Raw genomic sequence first — 19,688 nt, 5'->3', positions numbered from 1 at the left:
TCAGTTCAAGTGTGCAACAAATCACAGAAATGCCACTCATACTTGACGGATTCTAGAAACTTTTGCAGCAGTGGGTTTGTGAGGTGAGGAACTTCTTTGATGAAGCGACTCGACAATAAATTCAAAAAGTGCTGCACGGCCCCTAAAGTTCAAGTTGGCAAAATAACTCTATCCTGTTTAACTACAATGCATCACTGGGCTAGCTGGAACATTTCCAAGGGTATTAACTGTACAAATTAAATCAAACCAGTGATATGTACAGAAGATGAGCACAGGGCACAAGATTTATTGCAATTTAGAATAAGAAAGAGAAACATAAAGGAGTGGCAGGGAGGTGAACTAGATTAATTCTTTGGGTTAGCTATCACATACTTGGGAAGGGGAAAGGGCTGTGTGGAAAATATTGATGAGAGCACATAGTCTCAAACAGTGTGCATAAGCAGAGCAGGACACAATAACATGCACAACAATACACAAAATAATTTATAAACAATGTGCTAGCCCGTGGGGAGTCAATTTTTTCCAGATGTATATTCTTCCAATTATTCACGTGTTGCTGTTTTTGCAGTTCCTGTACACAAATAATCTACGCCTTATGTTGTACTCAGGAACACACGACTCCAGCTTGGCTAAATACAGCTCTTTAGGTTTCTAAGAGCTTATTATGGGAAAAAGACTTGCACTCACCGACCAAACTGTCCACGAAGAGCCCCATTGGCGCGCGGCTGCCTGTAGTAGGCCCTGGCTGCTCCGCGATCTACAAGGCAGACAAAACCGACTGAATAAAAATACTGTTAACAAAACCCTGCACCGTGATACTTTGCCTTAGCCCAGTGGTTCTCAATTGGGGTCCGCAAAGCCATTTCTATGATCTGCGAAACCCTCACCCGCATTTTTCTTTAAGCGTTACTGTGCTACGTATTGATGAACTGTCCAAAATGAAGTGATGTGGCACGTTTGTTTGATGCTTTTGGCAGCAATAAAAGGCACCTGTATCATGTTCCAGTTGTGTTAATTTACCTACGTACCCCCCTCCCTCCCCTTCTCTGCAAGGGCTCCTCCATCACTTCCATCAGTCCATAAGGGGTCCCCGACACATCCATGGCTGAGAACCACTGTCTTAGCCAACGCTTCCTCTACTTTATCAATGCCAGACAGATGCGCCCGATCCAGTCATTCACCAACCTGTCCTTTTGCCCTTTCCTGCGCTCACCAGTGACTTCGAATTAACGAGGTTTTACTGTATGTTGCAAGGCTATACCACCTTGACACCTCGTGATGACCAATACGGGGGTACGCAATAGAAAAACATCTGCTCAAGGTGTAACAATGCTTTGTACACAGACACAGAGTACTTGACATAGTCGCCAATTAATATAGCACATTCATTGTCAAGTTTAGTCTAGGCTATATATCACATCTTCAGATAATGTGCATCAGCTCTATTTAATCAACAGATACTACAGGTTGAGACTTGTTCTACAAAGTATTGGTTAGTTCCATATGTTAACCATATAAAATGAACCAAAGCTACTGCCGTAGCAGGAAAAATATGAAAGAATTCAATCATCAAGTGCAAAGTAATGTTGTGTTCTCACCCTAATAAAACCTCAATCTCTGCTTTGAGAAGATAGCTACAGGAATAAGTAAAACAGAAAGTAAAGCTACAAGGAGCATTTGTCAAATTGGAAATATACATTTAAGGCCAACTACAAAGAAATTTCATTTTGGCTAAATTCATTATGCATATATGAATCATTCTCATCTTTCCAAATCATTACTGGTCAAATCGTCACTCCACCTATATTACCACTGGGATCACCTAGTTCAGGGATGTTAATAATACAGGAATAAAATTGAGTAAAAAAAATATGTTACACAATTTCGCCATTCTAGGGCAGCTGCAGGACCGCATTTCCTGTCTGGACTTCTCTCTGTCCATGGCTCAAGGCCACTGACAAATGATGGGCTGTCTGTCAGCTGAATGGCCTAACAACAGTGGACTCACTCCTGCGCGACTGCCCGGCACGAGTTCCATTGACTTGAAGTGGCCTCAATCCCAGCCTAGAGCGAAGTAACATCCCAGCTGGGTGGAATGGCCGCAGCCCAAGGCGTGCCTTCACTCCACCAGACAGCGGGCCAAGACGTTGGCGCAGGCTGCGCTGCAGGACCCAGCCACCCCCAAGGGGGTTCATACTGCGTTCCATTGCCCCAATAGAAGGAGGGGGTACCATGTAGCCTCCACTCAGCACGGGGGGTGCCTGCGCATCACCAAACCCAAAAGCTCAGACTCACTGTGGTGGCTCCAAGCATGAAACAAGAGAACAGCTGGCACAGTGATGGTACTCAGTACCCAAAACTACTGGCATCTTAGGCTGAGGTGCACTGGCACCGTGACGGTGGAATAAATGTGACGTCAAACACCGCCCGAGTTTTATAGTTGCACGAACATTTTATAGTTGGTCCCTTTGGTGCACCAGAAAATGCCGGCTGTTGTCCAAGGGCCCTGTCAGAGCCGAGAGTTGATAACAAAACCAAAATATATTCTCAGGTAAGGCAGCACAAACAACACACAAAGATGCACACTCGGCCATCACAGAATACAATACAACTTACGAGGAACTCCTACACACTCAAAACAATGGGCACAAACAACTCCCGCTACAATGCAATCTCAGGCATTAACTATCCAATAACACCTAAATATTCAAATTTTCATCAAACGTACTCAGTCCTAAGTTTTGGGAACTAATCTTCAATGTTTCTCTTCCCCGAAACATTTACACTAAAGGCAAATTCCATCGAGAGAGCAGGAGCACTCAAAAGCATGCTAAAAGTGCTCTCTTAAGAGCCGGCCTGTTTCAGTGGTCGAACAGGTGCAGGTGCACTGTCCTCCAATGGTAGAGCGAGGGTGCTTTTGCTGCGCCGAGAGCAGCCAGGAGCAGTTGGTAGTGCTCTCGCCTGCAAAGCGGAGTAGGCGTAGTACAACGAGCCACGTGGCTCTTGAACGCAGTCTCTGAATTTTTCTTCAACTGGCGAGTGCGGTGGCAATGGCAGCAACCATGTGTAGTTAGACACCACTGTTTTGTATGGGTGGCTACAATGACAGCTGGACGTCTGCTGAATGCGTCGTTGCACAAACATACAAGGTATTAGGATAATGAAGAGCATGTGGCCAATCGATTTCACGTGTATTTTGCTGCTACCCTACAGAGAATATGCCGCGGCTTGGAATGTATGACCACATGACCACTCATCACCCCCTTCACCTGCCCTCCAGGAGCACGCTGCATCTCAGTAGCAGGTTGAGTGGCCCTGCTCTCAGTACTCTGCCTCCCACTTCTCACTGCCCTGCCCCATGTACACCTGTTCTCTCCATAGAATTCACCATAAATCGAGCCCTGAGCACTGGTTGTTGTTCAATTCATCGAAGGTTTCTCGTCCAGGAAATGCTCTTTAAAACTTTCCTGCTCGTGGTGTCTCCATCCAATTCTTCTAGATCGATTGACCCCCCCTTCAACATCAAAAGTTCTTCGCCGACATCACCATCTGCCACTCACACACTGTCACTGCCGGACAGGCACTCGCACACTGACCAAATCACACACTAACTTCCTCTCCACTCGCCACGATATTCTCTAAGCTAAGTTTCTCCTGGGCGCGTAACACAGCCAAAGCTAGAGAAAATCTGAGATCCTTCTCGTAGTTTCCACGCATTTCGGCGTGACTCTGCATTGTGTCACCCTTTCCTTCCAGATGGTACTGGATTTAACTTGGCATTGAATCCGAGACTGTTGTTCGTGAGCGGCAGTCGTTTTGAGGGAGAAAAGAGGTGAATGTGTGGCGTCGTTTGATCCTCGTTTCTTTGTTGCGCCAGCTTCTGTCGTATCATGTCAGCGCATGGTATTCACGCAGCCGTTGAAAATCGGAGGCGCGTGCTTTCTTGAGCGCTTGTTTGTGACACTGACTCACCAGAGAAGGAACAGCGCGTCACTTGTAACAATCTGGGTGGCACGAATTGAAATTTAGGTAATTTCCAGCATGCACCGCTTTACTTTACACAGCAAATGGAAGGCTAGTTTCGGTTCGGCTAACCTGAACGTCGAGGGAGGAACGGCTGCTGTCGTACTTACAATCTGCAGTAAACAGTATGGCTGCTTCTTTCAGGGTGAAAATATGCAGGAGCCACGGAGCATCACTCTTAGAATGCGGAAACAGTTGTACTCACAGAAGGCGAATATCTTGCCTGAATAATTTTTCTAACACTAGTTTACAAATACGTTCAACCAAGCACAAAGTTGAAACACAATCACATAATATGCTTTATCTCTTCAGGCTTAACATAGCTGCTGCTGGTACCAAGATAGCTTGCATGGCCGTGCGGGCTAGGTTGCACGAGAAGTCAGATTTTACAACCTACAAATGTGTTCCTGAAGTTTAATTTGTGATTTTTATACTTGCGTTATGCTGCTAGGAAGTGTGCATCTTATATAAACTCTAAAAGCGGCAGTTAAATGGCCATAAGCTATTCTAATCTCTTTTAATAAATAATTAGCTTCTGATACTATTCAATTTGTACTGTATTCTGTCTCAACATTACATTTTCACACAAAGCCATGGATATTACGAGGCTAAGCTGAGCGTGTCAACATACCTTGCGAAGTCGCAGGGCAGCAAGCACGCTGGGCCGATTAGCCATCTGCTGTGCCAGGCGCACATTGCGCATTGACGCTTGTGGCACTGGAGGAATCTGGGGCACTGCAGCAGCTGCTGCCGCAGCCCGTAGCGCCTCTGCCTCGGCCTGCTGACGGTATGCTGTGAAGCTGCAGGAGAAACAAGGAACAATGCTGTCACGCAGAGAAACATAGCAATGCCTTTCAGGGACAGTTTAGACTGAAATGATGTTCTATAAAGACATTATTTATTTCTATGTATTTTATAGAGTAAGCTTCATTATTGGAATGCAAACAAATATGAACACACCATTTGAAAATCATTGAGCAGGCTTCATCTTCATGAGTAAAACGCGGTAGCGTAATTGGACCTTGTTCACATCTTCTCAATCATTGACCTGGCTTCGCTTCTCAGGTGTCACAGGAAAACAAACATCTGTGCATGCAAGACTGTCCATTTCAAACTATGCTAGAATGCCTTCAGTGAGCACAGTTGCAATAGGCCCACTACACCACAAGTCTTTCTTTTGCGCGTTTGCAAAGTACCCACTACAAGTACATAATGTAACACACACACACACACCCGTGCAGCTACACATTTTCTTGATGGTGTTGCTGATAATGATGATTAATTATGCCCATGTGCTTTGTAAATGCTGTGCCTTTAAACCAACCTCTTCTTGTGCAGGTCAGAAGTTCTGACACCTCATGCTATTCTACAAATCTGCCATGGAATATTACATGCATTAAGGACACTACTTCCCACACTGCATGACATTCCTATGGGTTTTTCTCCAAAATAATTTCGAGCACTCACATGGCTCCGAGGTAGAATGCCCCTCAGAAGTCCTGGATACGATTCCCACTCTGACATAAGGTAATTATTTCTGTAATTATTTCTATTTATTTGTATTTATTTCGAATTTTCATTTACAGACAATACCAGTAGTTGAGACACAACCGAAGACATTGTCACCAATGCCAAGACCGGAATTTCTTAACGCGTCACATTCAAATTTGCATGAAAACTCTAATACCATTGTGCTGCTGGAACGTGCCAGATTTTATAGTGTCTTTTCTTGGTATTGTTAGCCTGCCTGATTAAATACTATCCAAGTTTGTTTGTCAATAATTATAAAATCACTTTAAGTGTGAGTGTTTTAGGGCGGAATAGTGATTTCAAGACCTTGAAGGGCCTTAAAACACAGGGTTCATTTTTAAGGTTTCAATGGTTTCAAAAACCTGAATGCACTGTAAGTGAGTAAGTGGTAAGACAATGACAAGAAGTCACTATAGCGTATAGCAGTGCATGCTGGGATAAAAAGAGGAACATGAAATAGGAAAACATACAGAAGTGCTTTCATACTTGTGTATGTGCTTTTGTTTTGGGCCCACAATAGATCTACGGCTTTCGAATATAATTTATCCCATCTCAAGCTGTAAATGCGGATATCAAGAGTGGCTTGTGAAGCACCTTGCTCAACAATGAACCCAGGCATTCCTACTAAGCTTGTGCGAATAGTGATTTTGGGCAAATCGTTCCGAATGGGATTCAAACAGTATATATATTATAAAAAATAGGCATATTTGTCATGGCCTAACAAACCTGCACAATATTTATTAAAAAATTTTAGACAAGGCCAAGGCAAATACAATTCTCTTGGTTCAAAGAAAGTAGAAACAACTTTGAATAGCAGTGGGATTTGACTTTCAGTAGAATGAAGTGTTAAGATGTAAAAAATATGCAACACTTTAAAACTTACTACACTTGTAGCAGATAAGCCAGTATAACAAGGTTTTAAACTTAAGGAATGAAGTGATATGAGGGTAATATGTCCGTTTAGCCTTGACGTAGAGCTTGATGGCAGTGCGAATTGTTTTTAGTAGTTGTTTTCACGGCTTAGCACACCTCCATTGCAGTGCAACCACCTTTACAGGCAGTTACACGCGGTTAGTTATTAGTTTATTTCAAATGCCTCGAAATTTTCAATAATTAAAATTCGAACTGAAGTGAAATCAATACTCAGAGTGAATACTGTAACATTCGTTTGAATATTCAATGCATTTGAATATTCATAGAAGCCTAATTATTACGCAAAATAGGTGTGTGGGCACAGCTAGTCGAGACGCTCCATGCCACACTTTACCGAGAAAGGCAGTTACGTTACACAACTATTGTGATCGAAACTACATCGTGAATTTGTGGCTGTTTTTTTCGAGCACCGAGAGAAGCCCCACTTTGCCGTGTAGCTCGAACATGCCCAAGAAAGGGTCGCGCCTGCATAACGCACAACTCTGCATTTTCATCTGCTACCTTGGCTAGGCAAGACATCATGCAACCAGTGTGTGCTCATGTAGTTTCTTAATAACACCTATCCATTCAAGACTAAGTAACATAAAAACACTACGTTGAAATAGCCATGCTGTCAGAGTGTGATTGTGCCACTTTCCTCATTCCTTAATACTTTTGTTTACTGTTACTCTAACCATTTGAGGGCGTAAAACATTCTTCCCTAAGCAAAACTCCTAGAAGCCACAGATTCTAGCAGAAAGTTCATTCGGAATTCCTTCCCTCCCACTTTTTAGACACAAAAAAAAACATATTGTTCATTGAAACCCAGTGAAAGCACTGCCTCCAAAGTCACTGTCAAAAATGTCGACCAGCATCTGACAACTAACAAACTCAAACGGTATCTTCATTCTCAATAATATTGCACCTAACAAATAATACGAGCCCTCCAATTTACACTTTCCTTCAACCAGCATCTGAATAAGTTTGACACAATATAGGCATGTTGCAGGCATGGCCTCTACCCCATGGTGCTCTGAACAGACACATGGACAGATCGATATGTGGGGTTTAACGTCTCGAAACAGCCATATAATTATGAGAGACGCCATAGTGAAGGACTACGGAAATTTCGACCACCTGGAGTTCTTTAACGTGCACCCAATTCTGGGCACACGGGCCTACAACATTTCTGCCTCTATCGGAAACGCAGCCGTCACAGCCAGGATTTGATCCTGCGACCTGCGGGTCAGCAGTTGATTACTTTAGCCACTAGACCAGTGTGGCGGGGCCTCTGAACAGATGCTTGGACAGATGTATGCTCATGGTTTACTACATACATGTCCCCACTGCTATATGATAATAAAAAGAATATAATATAAAAAATATTTTCTTGAAAGGGAAAGGCCAGAAAACTCCAGAGGTAGCAAATGATACCTTCATTGAAATGTCTAGAAACCAACTTCATTCACATATTCCCTTTCTATCCTTGCAATATGGGTCACCACTAAGATGAGAAATACGACTGACAATCATCATGGGTTAACAAGTAAAACAATTTGGGGCTATGGCACATACATGTTCAGTTGTCCTGTTCCAAAAAAGCAACATTGCTTCTGAGTGTACATAAACTTTCATGGCTCCTTCTGAATAACCCAAATTCACATTACGCTTTCAATTAAAAGTTGATTTTTTTTTCTAGCTTTATTTGCTTAAAACAAATACAGTGCCACATACTTCCCATCTCTGTAGCCTGCTAAGCGCCGAAAAGAAAAATATTGCCATACAAAATAGAAAGATTTTATGAACCCCACTGAATAGAAATTCAGCATGCCTCTGCTGACGCTGCCGGCACTTTTTACAAATGCTGTCGACAGAGTGATGCTGGTGTGCGCATATAATATCAAAAGACAACATGCGTTCACTCTCGCATAGTCTTGTATTTGACAATTAACGTTTTCCTCATACATATAGTGTTCTTCTCTCCTTCCCTTTTGCGTGAGTATAGCGCTTCCCCGTGTTTGCTCCTATAACATTTTTAATCCCTGTGTACAGATCTGCCGGTGATAATGGTAAAATTTAATGCACTTCCAGTCAAGGCCACTCTGTCGACAACGTGCTCCTTGGCTACCCACTGTGGTTGATTGTTTGCACAGCTCATCAGAGCACTAGGCATGATTGGGCTCGTATACTACATGTCCAGCACTTGCATTACAGGCTGCAGTTGGCGATTTACAAGCACGCACATCACAACAACATGACGAACAACAACAAAGGTCATGGGCAGCTGCTTGCAGATGAACCGGAAGGCATAGGTCCTTGTTGAACCAATCACAGTCCCACTTGAACATAGCTCGGCATACTGACTCATGAGCACACTCACTCACACTCATTCATACTCATTCGAACGTGGTGAGTGTGAGTATGAGTGAGTACTGATGAGTATGAGTAGGCGTGAGTAGAACGTGAGTGAGTACTTATGAGTATGAGTAAGATTGAGTATGGACGTGAATGAGTACTTTCAGTGTGAGTAGAAGTGAGTATGAACGTGAGTGGGTGCTCATGAGTGTGAGTAGGAGTGAGTATGAACGTGAATGAGTATTCTGAGTGTGAATAGGAGTGAGTATGAACGTGAGTGACTACTCTGAGTGTGAGTATGAATGTGAGTGTGTACTCTGAGCGTAAGTAGAATTGAGTATGAACGTGAGTGAGTATTGTGAGTGTGAGTAAGAATGAGTATGAACGTGAGTGAGTACTTTGAGTGTGAGTATGAGTGAGTATGAACGTGAGTACTCATGAGTGTGAGTAGATGTGAATTTGAACGTGAGTGAGTACTCATCAGTGTGAGTATCCGTGAGTATGAACGTGAGTGAGTATTCATCAGTGTGAGTAGGAATGAGTGAGAGCTTGCGAGTGTGAGTAGGAGTGAGTATGAACATGAGTGATTACTCTGAGTGTGAGAAGGAGTGAGTACTGAGTGTGTGTATTCATTAGTATGAACGTGAGTGAGTATTTATGAGTGTGATTAGGAGTGAGTGAGAGCTCTTGAAAGTGAGTAGGAGTAAGTACGAACGTCGGTGAGTACTCATGAGTGTGAGTAGATTTGACTGCGAAGGTGAGTGAGTTGCTGTGAGTGTGAGTAGCAACGAATAGGAACATGAGTGAGTTACTATGAATGTGATAAATATTTGTAACCATCGCAACGGCGTCCTCAATACTTTGGAAATAACGGGCACTATGGCATGCAAGATTCCTGTACGTAAAAGCCTTCAGTTAGTTTGGAAACTGGGGGAGCCATCCTACATCAGATGGGAAGGGGTGAGGTGACCGCGCAAAACTCGAGTTGAGGGTAGCCGTTCATTTTATTGTAATTTGAATTTTCTAGGCTGAATAACTTTGAACTGCCTGTCCCTATAGCTACCGTTCTTGCTGCACTTACCTCTTGCGCCTTCAGTCTACGCAACCCGCTGATAATACATGTAAAACAACAAGGTCTTGAGAAGCCCTTTAACAAAAATCGCCGTGCGAGCCGGTTCAGAAAAAAGAAATGCACTGCGCAAACGACAAAAAAAAAAAAAAAAAAAAAAAAAAAAAAAAAAAGCTGAAATGGCCCGTGAGAGGAAGCACATTGTGCGCAGCGATTTGGAGTTTCTATCTCTGCGTTGTCCCTCAAGTGAAGGTTGCCTTGAATGAAAACCTCAAGTGATCTCATGACCTCTGAAGCGCGAAGCTGCGTGAAAACTTCACCTTCTCAGTGCCCCATTAAGAAAGAAAAAAGGAAAGCTTGGAGGACGGTTGAGCTTCGCCGTCAATAGTGTAGTAAGCGATAGCGTAATCGGACCCTGTTCGCATCGCCGTTTCAATCTATACCTTCACTTCACTTTTCGGCGGCTTATTATGCCTTCAACAGTGCAGAAACAATGTGCAATAAGTGCCCAATCACCCTTGATAATTTATTCTATCATTCACATAACGCGGGCTAGTACAAAAACACACATATCGCAACTCGTTAATTATTGTTTCATTCGGCTGTCCGCGATAACCCTGCGTACGCACACTGCCAATGAACGTTAACCGCGTCCGCAGATCCATAAATAAGGCCCCCTGCAAACGTCAGTGCCGGCACGGAGCCAACGAAGTCTCCGCGTGAGCGCAACCCACAGATGAAGTAAAACATCTGCGAAGATGCGCACAATTTCTCGAATGCAAAACTGCCGTACGCAACGCATTCCATCTGAAGGCGAGGCAGAGAGGGGAGGCGCCGTCTCGACGGTCGCGCCGGGCCACAGAACACCTACCAGTGGCTGGGCAGCCGCGGTGCCGACGTGGCGGCGAGGCCCCGGCGCCCGCCTGTTGCGCTAGTGCAGTAAGAAGGGGCTAGGGGCAGTGGAACGAACGAAGCGGCCGAGCCGGATGGCATGGCAACGTCTTGGCTTTTCGCGGGTAATCATAGCGGGGGCCGTGTAGTATACTGAAGCTGTCGAGTGTCTCTATTTTGCGCGCGTGCGTCGTAGCCTACGAAAGCGCATTTTGAGTGCTTGTAACACATTACTGATTCTAAACGATGTCTCAGCATCTCCTACGCGTCATGGCACACAAATGAATGTGCAGGTGCGTCGTAATTGCGCTTAGTCATTGCCTGTTTGTGGAGCCTACCGACCATTAAAGAAAGCGACAAATGTTCAGCTCGATTGTTTCTTGAGTAACCTGAGTACTCGTAACGCTACCTCAATGTTAATATTCATCATCGGCCTGACAACGTCCACTGCAGGACAAAGGCCTCTCCCATGATCCACCACTCAACTCGCCCCTGTGCTTGCTGCTGCCATTATGTACGCGCAAACTTCCTAATCTCATCTGCCCACCTAACTTACTGTCTCCCCCTAACCCGTTTGCTTTCTCTGGAAATCCGGTCAGTTATGCTTAATGACCAGCTGTTATCCTGCCTATGCTCTACATGCCCGGCTCATGTTCATTTCTTCTTCTTGATTTCAACTATGATATACTTAAGCCCGGTTTGTTCCCTGATCCACTCTACTCTCCTCTTGACTCTTAAGGTACAACTACTATTTTCCTTTCCATCGCTCTCTACGTCGTCCTCAATTTAAGTTGAACCCGCTTTGTAAGCCTCCAGGTTTCTGCTCAGTAGGTAAGTACCAGCAAGATGCACCTGTTATATACCTTCGTCTTGAGGGGATAGTGACAATCGGTTATTTTGTAGATTCCAAGAGAAGGAAAGCGGCAAAAGGGGAGACAAAGTTTGGTGGGCAGATGAGATTAGGAAGTTTGTGGGTATGAAGTGGCAACAGCAAGCAAAGGACAGAGTTGACTGGCGCAACAGGGGAGAGGCCTTTGTCCTGCTGTGATGATGATGATGAGTATGTGATTGTAAAAGTACGTGGGTGAGTGCGCCTGAGTATGGGTAGGCGTAAGTATGAAGGTGAATTCTTATGTGTGTGCGGAGGTGAGTGAGGGCCTATGATCTTGAGCAGGCGTGAGTATGAAGGTGAGTGAGTAACTATGAGTATTAATTGAGGTGCACGAAAAATTGAAGTACAAAAAGAAGACACCTGGACACGGCGTGCTGTCTCGAGGTGTCTTTCTTTCGTACTTCAATTTTTCGCGCACCTCAGTTAAAATGAATTACCAACTCGCCCAGCAGTCCGTGTTTCTCTAAGAGTGTGAGTAGTCGTGAGTAGGCGTGAGTATGAACATGAGTGAGTACTCATCAGTGTGAGTAGTTGTGAGTATGAACGTGAGTGAGGGCCTATGAGTGCTAGCTGGCGTGAGTATGAACGTGAGTGAGTACGGATCAGTGTGAGTAGTCGTGAGTATGAACGTGATTGAGGGCCTATAGTGTGATTTGGTGTAAGTTTGAACGTGAGTGAGTACTCATGAGTGTGAGTACGGGTGAGTATGAAGGTGAGTGAGTACTCTGAGTATGAGTATAAGTGCGTATGAACGTGAGTGAGTACTCATGAGTATGAGTAAGAGTGAGTATGAACGTGAATGAGCACTTTCAGTGTGAGTAGAAGTGAGTTTGAACGTGAGTGAGTACTCATAAGTGTGAGTAGAAGTGAGTATGAACGTGAGTAAGTACTCTGAGTGTGAGAAGGAGTGAGTATAAACGTGAGTGAGTAGGAGTGAGTGTGAGTAGGCGTGAGTATGAACGTGAGTGAGTACTTTGAGTGTGAGAAAGAGTGAGTATGAACGTGAGTGAGTACTCTGAGTGTGACGAGGAGGGAGTATGAACGTTAGTGAGTACTCATGAGTGCGAGTAGGCGTGAGTATGAATGTGAGTGAGGGCCTATGAGTGGGAGTACACGTGGGTATGAACGTCAGTGAGGGTGAAGGCTGAAAAAATTGTGGTGAGTGAGTATGAGTGAGTAGTCTCTCAAAGTGCTGACCTATGCACTTGAATACAACATCAGAGATGAAACATATTGACATTGCGCATGCCACTATGGTAGTCGGGAAGACCTGAAGAGGAGATGGGATTTTTTTTTTTTGGAATCTGCGATATGCTTGCAATTTGTAGCACTGCTATGTGTGGCATTGTTGACCGCGAGTGCGTTCTGAACATGACAAGCATGTTTACTTGAAATGTTAAAAAAAATGTGAAGAGGTGTAGGAGCCCTTTAAGCATTAAAATACGGCTGCAGCCATTCAATTGTGCACTTATCGCTGTCACTCGCATTTCCCAGCAGTGGGTCTACCGAAAAACCACTTAGCTGTTAAAATAGTATTACTACGCTAAAACTTGGCTGTATAAAAACAACCTTCATTCAAACAAGAATACGCTCTACTTGGTAATAGCGGCAGGTCACTGGGGTTTCTGCAGATCGACCCAAGCATATGTATGCATGACCAATGAGGTGTTTACGGTTTATAGTCATGTAGAGTCTACCGCTAATACATGTACAGTACTCCCAGATTAAAACATGACAATTTAGAGCGAAGCAATGCGCCCACCTACGTTTCCACCAACATGAGTTCATGTTGTATCAATATATTTTAAACTTAACATTTGCCTCAGAATCAATATTACCGTTACTGACCAGATTTGTAGCAACATGACATTGCTATGTTGAGCAACTATGCATACCGGTTGTTTTACTAAAAGTTTTAATGCCACATTTTAATCTGTGAGCAGAGTGTATATGAGCCCTGCCTTGCTGTCTTTTTCTGTTAATAAAATCCTCATAATTAGATGCTATAATTTTACAAAACGTAGATTCTCAGAAGTGTAACAAGTCAAGAATAGAAAACTCAGAGGCTCCTATCATACTAATATTTTAATTGCTCTTTATGCACTCATATTTGACTTATATTGTTTTATGAAAGCTGAGCAGCCAATCTTCAAAATATACTGATTCATTTATGATAACCAGTATTTCATTTCCTTCAAGGCATTCCATGAAGCACCAGAACATTAGCTTCTTCCTTTTGCTGCTGCACAATATCCAGAGCACACATTTGTATTAGTACTGGAGGATACTTTTTTCATGTAGAATGCTGCACGCTTCATTATATGAGCAGTATGTGCTATATAAAGTCAATAATTTAGCATATGCCAATCTTTCTTTCCCAATAAATCAGGCTAGAAGGCATATTGGTTGATTTAAGAAAGAGTCATGGCATCAGACCTAGTAGCACCACCTCCAACACTATCAGCAAAATAACCACTCGCTGTGATTAGTTTGTCATGCTGTGCAGTGGAAAACGCACATTGTGTAAAGGCTCACCGTTCATTGAGGCTGAGCTTGGTTGTGTTCTTGAGGATCACCTTGCTGGCCATGGCGCCTTGTCCAGCTGCACAGAGAAGCAGCTCAGTCAGCACTCTTTTTTTTCATGCATCAATGCATCAGATTTAAAGCTTTCGGTTCTTTCAGTTTTCTTACTCTTCCTAACTGCTGCGATAGCATGAGCTTGATACAAATAGAAAGTATAAAGTTTTTATGTGTAGAAAATACAGCTGTTTTCTTCTAAATGTGCATTTACTTATGGTTATGTTGGCTTTATGTTGAGTTCACATAAAGGGGTGGTGCTATGAAATTGTGATGCTATAACAAGCCACTTGTGGGTTTCCTTCTGTATGCGAGGGCACTCCACAGGGTCGCGCAGAGCAAATGCACAACCATATTTAAATTCACCTCCAAAGTGTAGGTAAATGCTCATTCTCCCGACAGAAGCTCATTGCAAGCGCGTCCAGAACTGCCGCAGCTCTGTAAGAAGGGCAACAAACATTGTGACGTCATGCTAGATCAGTAGTGAGCGCAGGCGTGTGCAGGTTTCCATTTCTCTATTATGTCAATGTATGAGGCTGATTTTGAGTCGCAGGGCCCCCTCCTTATTATGCCTGTGTGTGGGGCTGTGTTTGCATTTCCCCTTGCCCCTGTAAGGGACTATGGGAGTGGCCGCTCTCTCTTACCCCTTTTATGTGCGCACGCCTATTGTAGGGGAGTGAGTGACCTCCAGAGACCTCCGCCACGTAGGTACCTACATACCAGCAAAGCATCACAGGTGCTGCACATTGGTTTTGCAGAAGCTTGTGTGGCACGTGTGCGTGCGAGAGCAGATGATAATGTGCACAACGACGTGAATCACTGGCTCGTGTGATCAAATGACTAAGACACCTATGCTGCTACGGTCACAGCCCAACTCGGCACCCAAAAACCGCTGCCGAAAATTGTCCACATAAAAAGCAATATTAATATATTTACAGAGAACAAATGAATCTTGGTGCGTGTATCATGCTTCCTGGAGCTATAGAAACGCTAGCAGCAAAGAACGCACAAGCCACAAATGTGGCCGCACCATTCCTTTAAAATGATCTGACTGTCAGAAAAGGCTGTGCACAACAAGACAACAGATCTGTTTTCAGAGTGTGCAATAACTAGAGCAAACATTGTAGCCAACTTTGAGTTATTTTGTACAACAATCAGGGGTGGAAGCGGGCTTTAGTCTTTTGGAGCATCTCAAGACGCAGGAATAATGCTGTTTTGCAGCAGCTTTGAAGCAGTAAAACAGGATTCTTGGAGCAACTTGGGAGCCTCAAAAAGTGTTTCAGTGGTTTCAGAGAGAAACAATTTCTTTTTCTATATGTAGTGTAGAGAAGCTCCCAAACTAATGTTTTCTCTTAAGAAAGATAAAATTCCCGATTTAGACGTCTACTGCGAGTAATTTGTACCTGTTACGGTAAGCTTTCAGACGCTTCTCAGAAAGGCAGCCTCACACACCGCATCCAACAATTGGTGCAAATGCATATTCCTTCATTTGGATGTACCATAATATGAAATGAATCGCCTGAACAGCTTGCTTTGTGAGATAATGTCTAACTAAGAACTGTTTCACCAGAGCAAAATAAAAGAATGCATTATGTCCAGTGCTTGTAAACAAATGTAAATTAATTTGTTGCATGCAGTAGTTCTACTATTTTGTCTGTGAGGTACAGTGTAAGTTACCTCGTTTATTCACAAGCAGTTTATGGTGTCAAACACAATTTATGTATTTTAAAGTACAGTAAATAATAACGCTCTACATGGGTTGCGATTCGGTAACTATAGAAGAGGTTAACGATTCCTTCGTAATTGTGAATTATGAGACATTCTTATGAGGCTAAACTTATGAGACATTCAAGACAGGGAGCACATCGCTGAAAGCCATAAACACTTTATCTTGCATTGCAAATTGTGCAACGTTCATGCGACTGATCTCGGTTGCTTTTACACCAAGCTGCCTCATAAAATGTGGTTATCAACAGCAAAATCATTTTCGCACTGTACTGCACGACAGACCGACCCTCCCACCAATGGAATATATAATGCATGCGTTTGACACGCATGTAAGTTAACCGAGCATGTCTCCATGGCAGTGAGACGAAGTTGGCAGTGAGCCGGTACGTATGAAGCATCATGACGATGACCGCGAACCCCACTCTCCGAGGATCACATCGCAAATAGGCACGCAATTAGCATTTATGGAGTGACTAGCAGAACCTGCACACCTACATGATTCGCGTACGCATCGAAACGCAACGAAACGCAGCTCGCTCCCGCAAGACTGTATTGTGGTCAAGTTTCGAAACATTGCGAAGCGTAGCGACATCGCGAAAGCCTGCCAATTACCGCAGTGTGTAGCGATAGGTCGAAAGCAAGGAAGTACGCTAGTTATGTCGGCCACAGGCAAAGGTGAAGGCGTCATAAATGTATCCGTTACCATTACGCGCAATCCGGCATGCCGGGACGATAGAATTGTAGTAACTCACCAGCGCTGGCGAAGCGTATCGTTGGCGACTCGCAGTTCTTCAGTAAGGACACAGTGAACGGGGCTAATAAGTACGGACTTTAATGCTTTCTTTCTTGGATTACCGCTTACAACGAAACCGTCTAAAATTACAATTGACAGCAACACACCTTCACGCAACCATACATATATACAACACTGGCAAACAATTCGCTGATTCTGGATTGTCTTGCTTACTTGCTTGATCCTTGAGCTTGGATTATCGTACGTCTTTCCTAACTTGATGTTATTTTGGCACCAAAAAAGTCCTCTCACAACAATAAACCTTTATAAGTTTATAACGCTCTGCTAAAATTTAAAGGTTCGTCAGTGTTTTTTCTTGTTAAAATATTTTTTGCGAATAACGTGGCACCACTTTTAGTACACTCTAACGCGATGTTATGAAGTTAAAGCATGGCCGCTACGTGGTGCATGGCTAAAGTGAGCTAGAATAGAGTAGTGGGATTGCTGGGGTCCCCTGCTTGACGCTGGTATGTCACACGTGTGGTGGCGCCACCAGCGACTTCAATGTAAGGCACTGCCTGACGGAGGCATTGGTGCGCAACTGAAATCATGCTTTTTGTGCGCTGTTATCCCATGCACTGGACGAAAATACACGCGAATTTCGGCAGTGTAAACGGTGATGCTGATCTCGCTAAGACAATAAAAATAAAGAAAACTAGCGTGGAGCTAGGTGCGTAGGCCGTTGGCCTACATGTGCGCGTAGGTAACCATCTAGAACACTGTAGCATGTTGTATGCAGCTATACTGTTAGCTCGTTATTTGATGTTAAATGAAACACACCGAATATCATCAGTACTCGTGCGAATAAAGCTGTAGAAAACATCCTTTTCATAAACTCTGTCGGCGTAACTCGCGCGATTAAACTGCATGCAGAACTCGATGCATGCAACGGATGCTGTGCAAACATGAGATACATTTAAATTCTCTTACAAGTGATAAGCAGTGATGGCGAACTTTTCAAAGCTTACGTTGCGCGGCTATCAATTGTAAACTGGATTCTTTGCATTTCTCTGGCCCTATACTTTCGTCACGCACGCCTTTTACGAGCGTGTGAAATTATTACTGATGCTGACCTTGGCACACAATCGGGAGTTTACCACAAGCTCTTAATGTTATACATTTCACAGCATTTAAAAATTTTCAGCTGCTCATTCTTTCTGCAGATCATCATTATCTTGGCTTTGTAATTTGGCTATTTCTCCACTGAATATTCCTGTGCAAAGAATGTAAAAATCCACAGATAAGAAAAACAGGAAGCCGCTCTCCCCAAGTACTGTGCACAAGTACATGAAAATTTACTCATCATATATATTTTTATTTATTTATTTTATTTACATTTCACCTACATCGCCATGAGGCATTACGTAGGGGAGGTACACATAATAATTTAACTACATAGTTTTCAATCAAAACAATAGATTCAACAAATAAAACAGCACTCAAAATATTTTAAGATAAAAAAAAAAACACTCGAATATTGGTGAGTGAAAACAACGTCACAGTCATGCATTTGAAAACACGCACACGCTTCGAGACAGCAAACCATTCTTAGTGGCAGTAATATTGTAGGAGTTGTTACAATGAAGAAAAAAAGGAATCATTATCAGTTTCATTGACGAGATCATTCGGTAGACGGTTCCATTCCTGTATTGTTTTTACGAAAAAAGAACTACCGAGAGAGTGGGTTTTGTAACGGTATTCTAATATTTTTCGTGAATGGTCCTGACGATTAGAGACGTACGTTGGTGTGAACAGATAATCAAGAGGGTTAATGGCATTTCCATTATAATATATACAATGAAGAAATTTAAGCCTGAGTTTCTGCCTCCTTACCATCAGTGTCTCCCATTTCAATGCTCGTTTCACTTCTGTGATGCTTGCAAAGGAATTATAGTTGTTGCTAACAAATCTGGCTGCTTGGTTTTGAACTTTTTCCAATGCGTCAATCAAGTATTGCTGATGGGGATCCCAGATTACACAAGCATACTCTAAAATAGGTCTTACATACATGAAATAAAGAGTTTGTTTCACGGTCTGTGAAGCTTGCCTAAAATTTCTGCGTATGAAGTATAGCATCCGGCCTGCCTTGGTCACAGTTATGTCAATGTGTTTATTCCACTTGAAATTGTCGGAAAAATAGACGCCCAGGTACTTATAATAGGATTCATTGCTAATTATTGAATTATTTATTTCGTATGTTGTGTCTAGTTTACTAATCCGGTTTGTGAATGATACACAGCAACATTTACGGACGTTTAGACCCATTTTCCATTTTTGGCACCACGTTGATATTCGGTACAGATCATGCTGCAGAATTTCAGCATCCTTGTGCGATTCAATCACTCTAAACACTACACAATCATCCGCGAATAACTTAATGTGAGAGGTAATACCATCGACTATGCTATTAATATAAATCAGGAAAAGCAAAGGTCCTAATACGCTTCCCTGTGGTACACCGGACGTAACGGTTACCGCAGATGATTTTGATCCATTAAGCACTACGTTCTGCTGTCGATCGTTTAGATAGTTCTTTACCCAATTGATAACTTTAAGGTTTATGTTTGCAGAGAGCATTGCAAATTCTAACAGATTGTGTGGGACGGTGTCGAAGGCTTTCCGGAAGTCAAGGAACACTGCATCTACTTGAGCACCACTGTCTATAGATTGTGCGATGTAATGCTGGAATTCGACTAGTTGAGTTACGCATGAGCGTCTATTTCTGAAACCATGCTGAGATGGAGTGAGGAAGTTGCTTGACTCTAGGTGTTTAACTGTTTCGCTGTATATGATGTGCTCAAATAACTTACAGCAAATTGCTGTTAGCGAGATGGGTCTGTAGTTTTCGACAAGATTTTTATCACCTGATTTATGAACCGGGATAACGTTTGCAACTTTCCAGTCATGTGGGACAACTC

At 43.2% G+C, this 19,688-nt stretch overlaps 1 protein-coding gene across 2 annotated transcripts in view; it reads right to left on the bottom strand.

Annotated features, from left to right (window-relative positions):
- LOC119171600 (chromatin target of PRMT1 protein) overlaps positions 1-16,941 on the bottom strand; it is a 35,857-nt gene extending 18,916 nt beyond the window's left edge. Inside the window, exons 1-5 of one of the 2 annotated variants that reach the window (XM_075892470.1) lie at positions 16,730-16,941; positions 14,208-14,274; positions 4,655-4,823; positions 2,009-2,261; positions 688-757 (exon numbers count right to left, since the gene is read on the bottom strand). In XM_075892470.1, coding sequence (XP_075748585.1) covers positions 688-757; positions 2,009-2,261; positions 4,655-4,823; positions 14,208-14,260 — 545 coding nt within the window. In that variant the 5' untranslated portion in view covers positions 14,261-14,274; positions 16,730-16,941. The remainder of the gene's footprint in view (positions 1-687; positions 758-2,008; positions 2,262-4,654; positions 4,824-14,207; positions 14,275-16,729) is intronic. The other variant, XM_075892469.1, reaches the window with a different exon arrangement.
- Between the last annotated feature and the right edge of the window lie 2,747 nt (positions 16,942-19,688).

The sequence above is a fragment of the Rhipicephalus microplus genome, chromosome 4 (assembly GCF_043290135.1).
Source record: "Rhipicephalus microplus isolate Deutch F79 chromosome 4, USDA_Rmic, whole genome shotgun sequence".
NCBI lineage: Eukaryota > Metazoa > Arthropoda > Arachnida > Ixodida > Ixodidae > Rhipicephalus > Rhipicephalus microplus.
The sequence above is the reverse complement of the archived record's forward strand: the minus strand, read 5'-3'. Positions and strand labels throughout refer to the sequence as shown.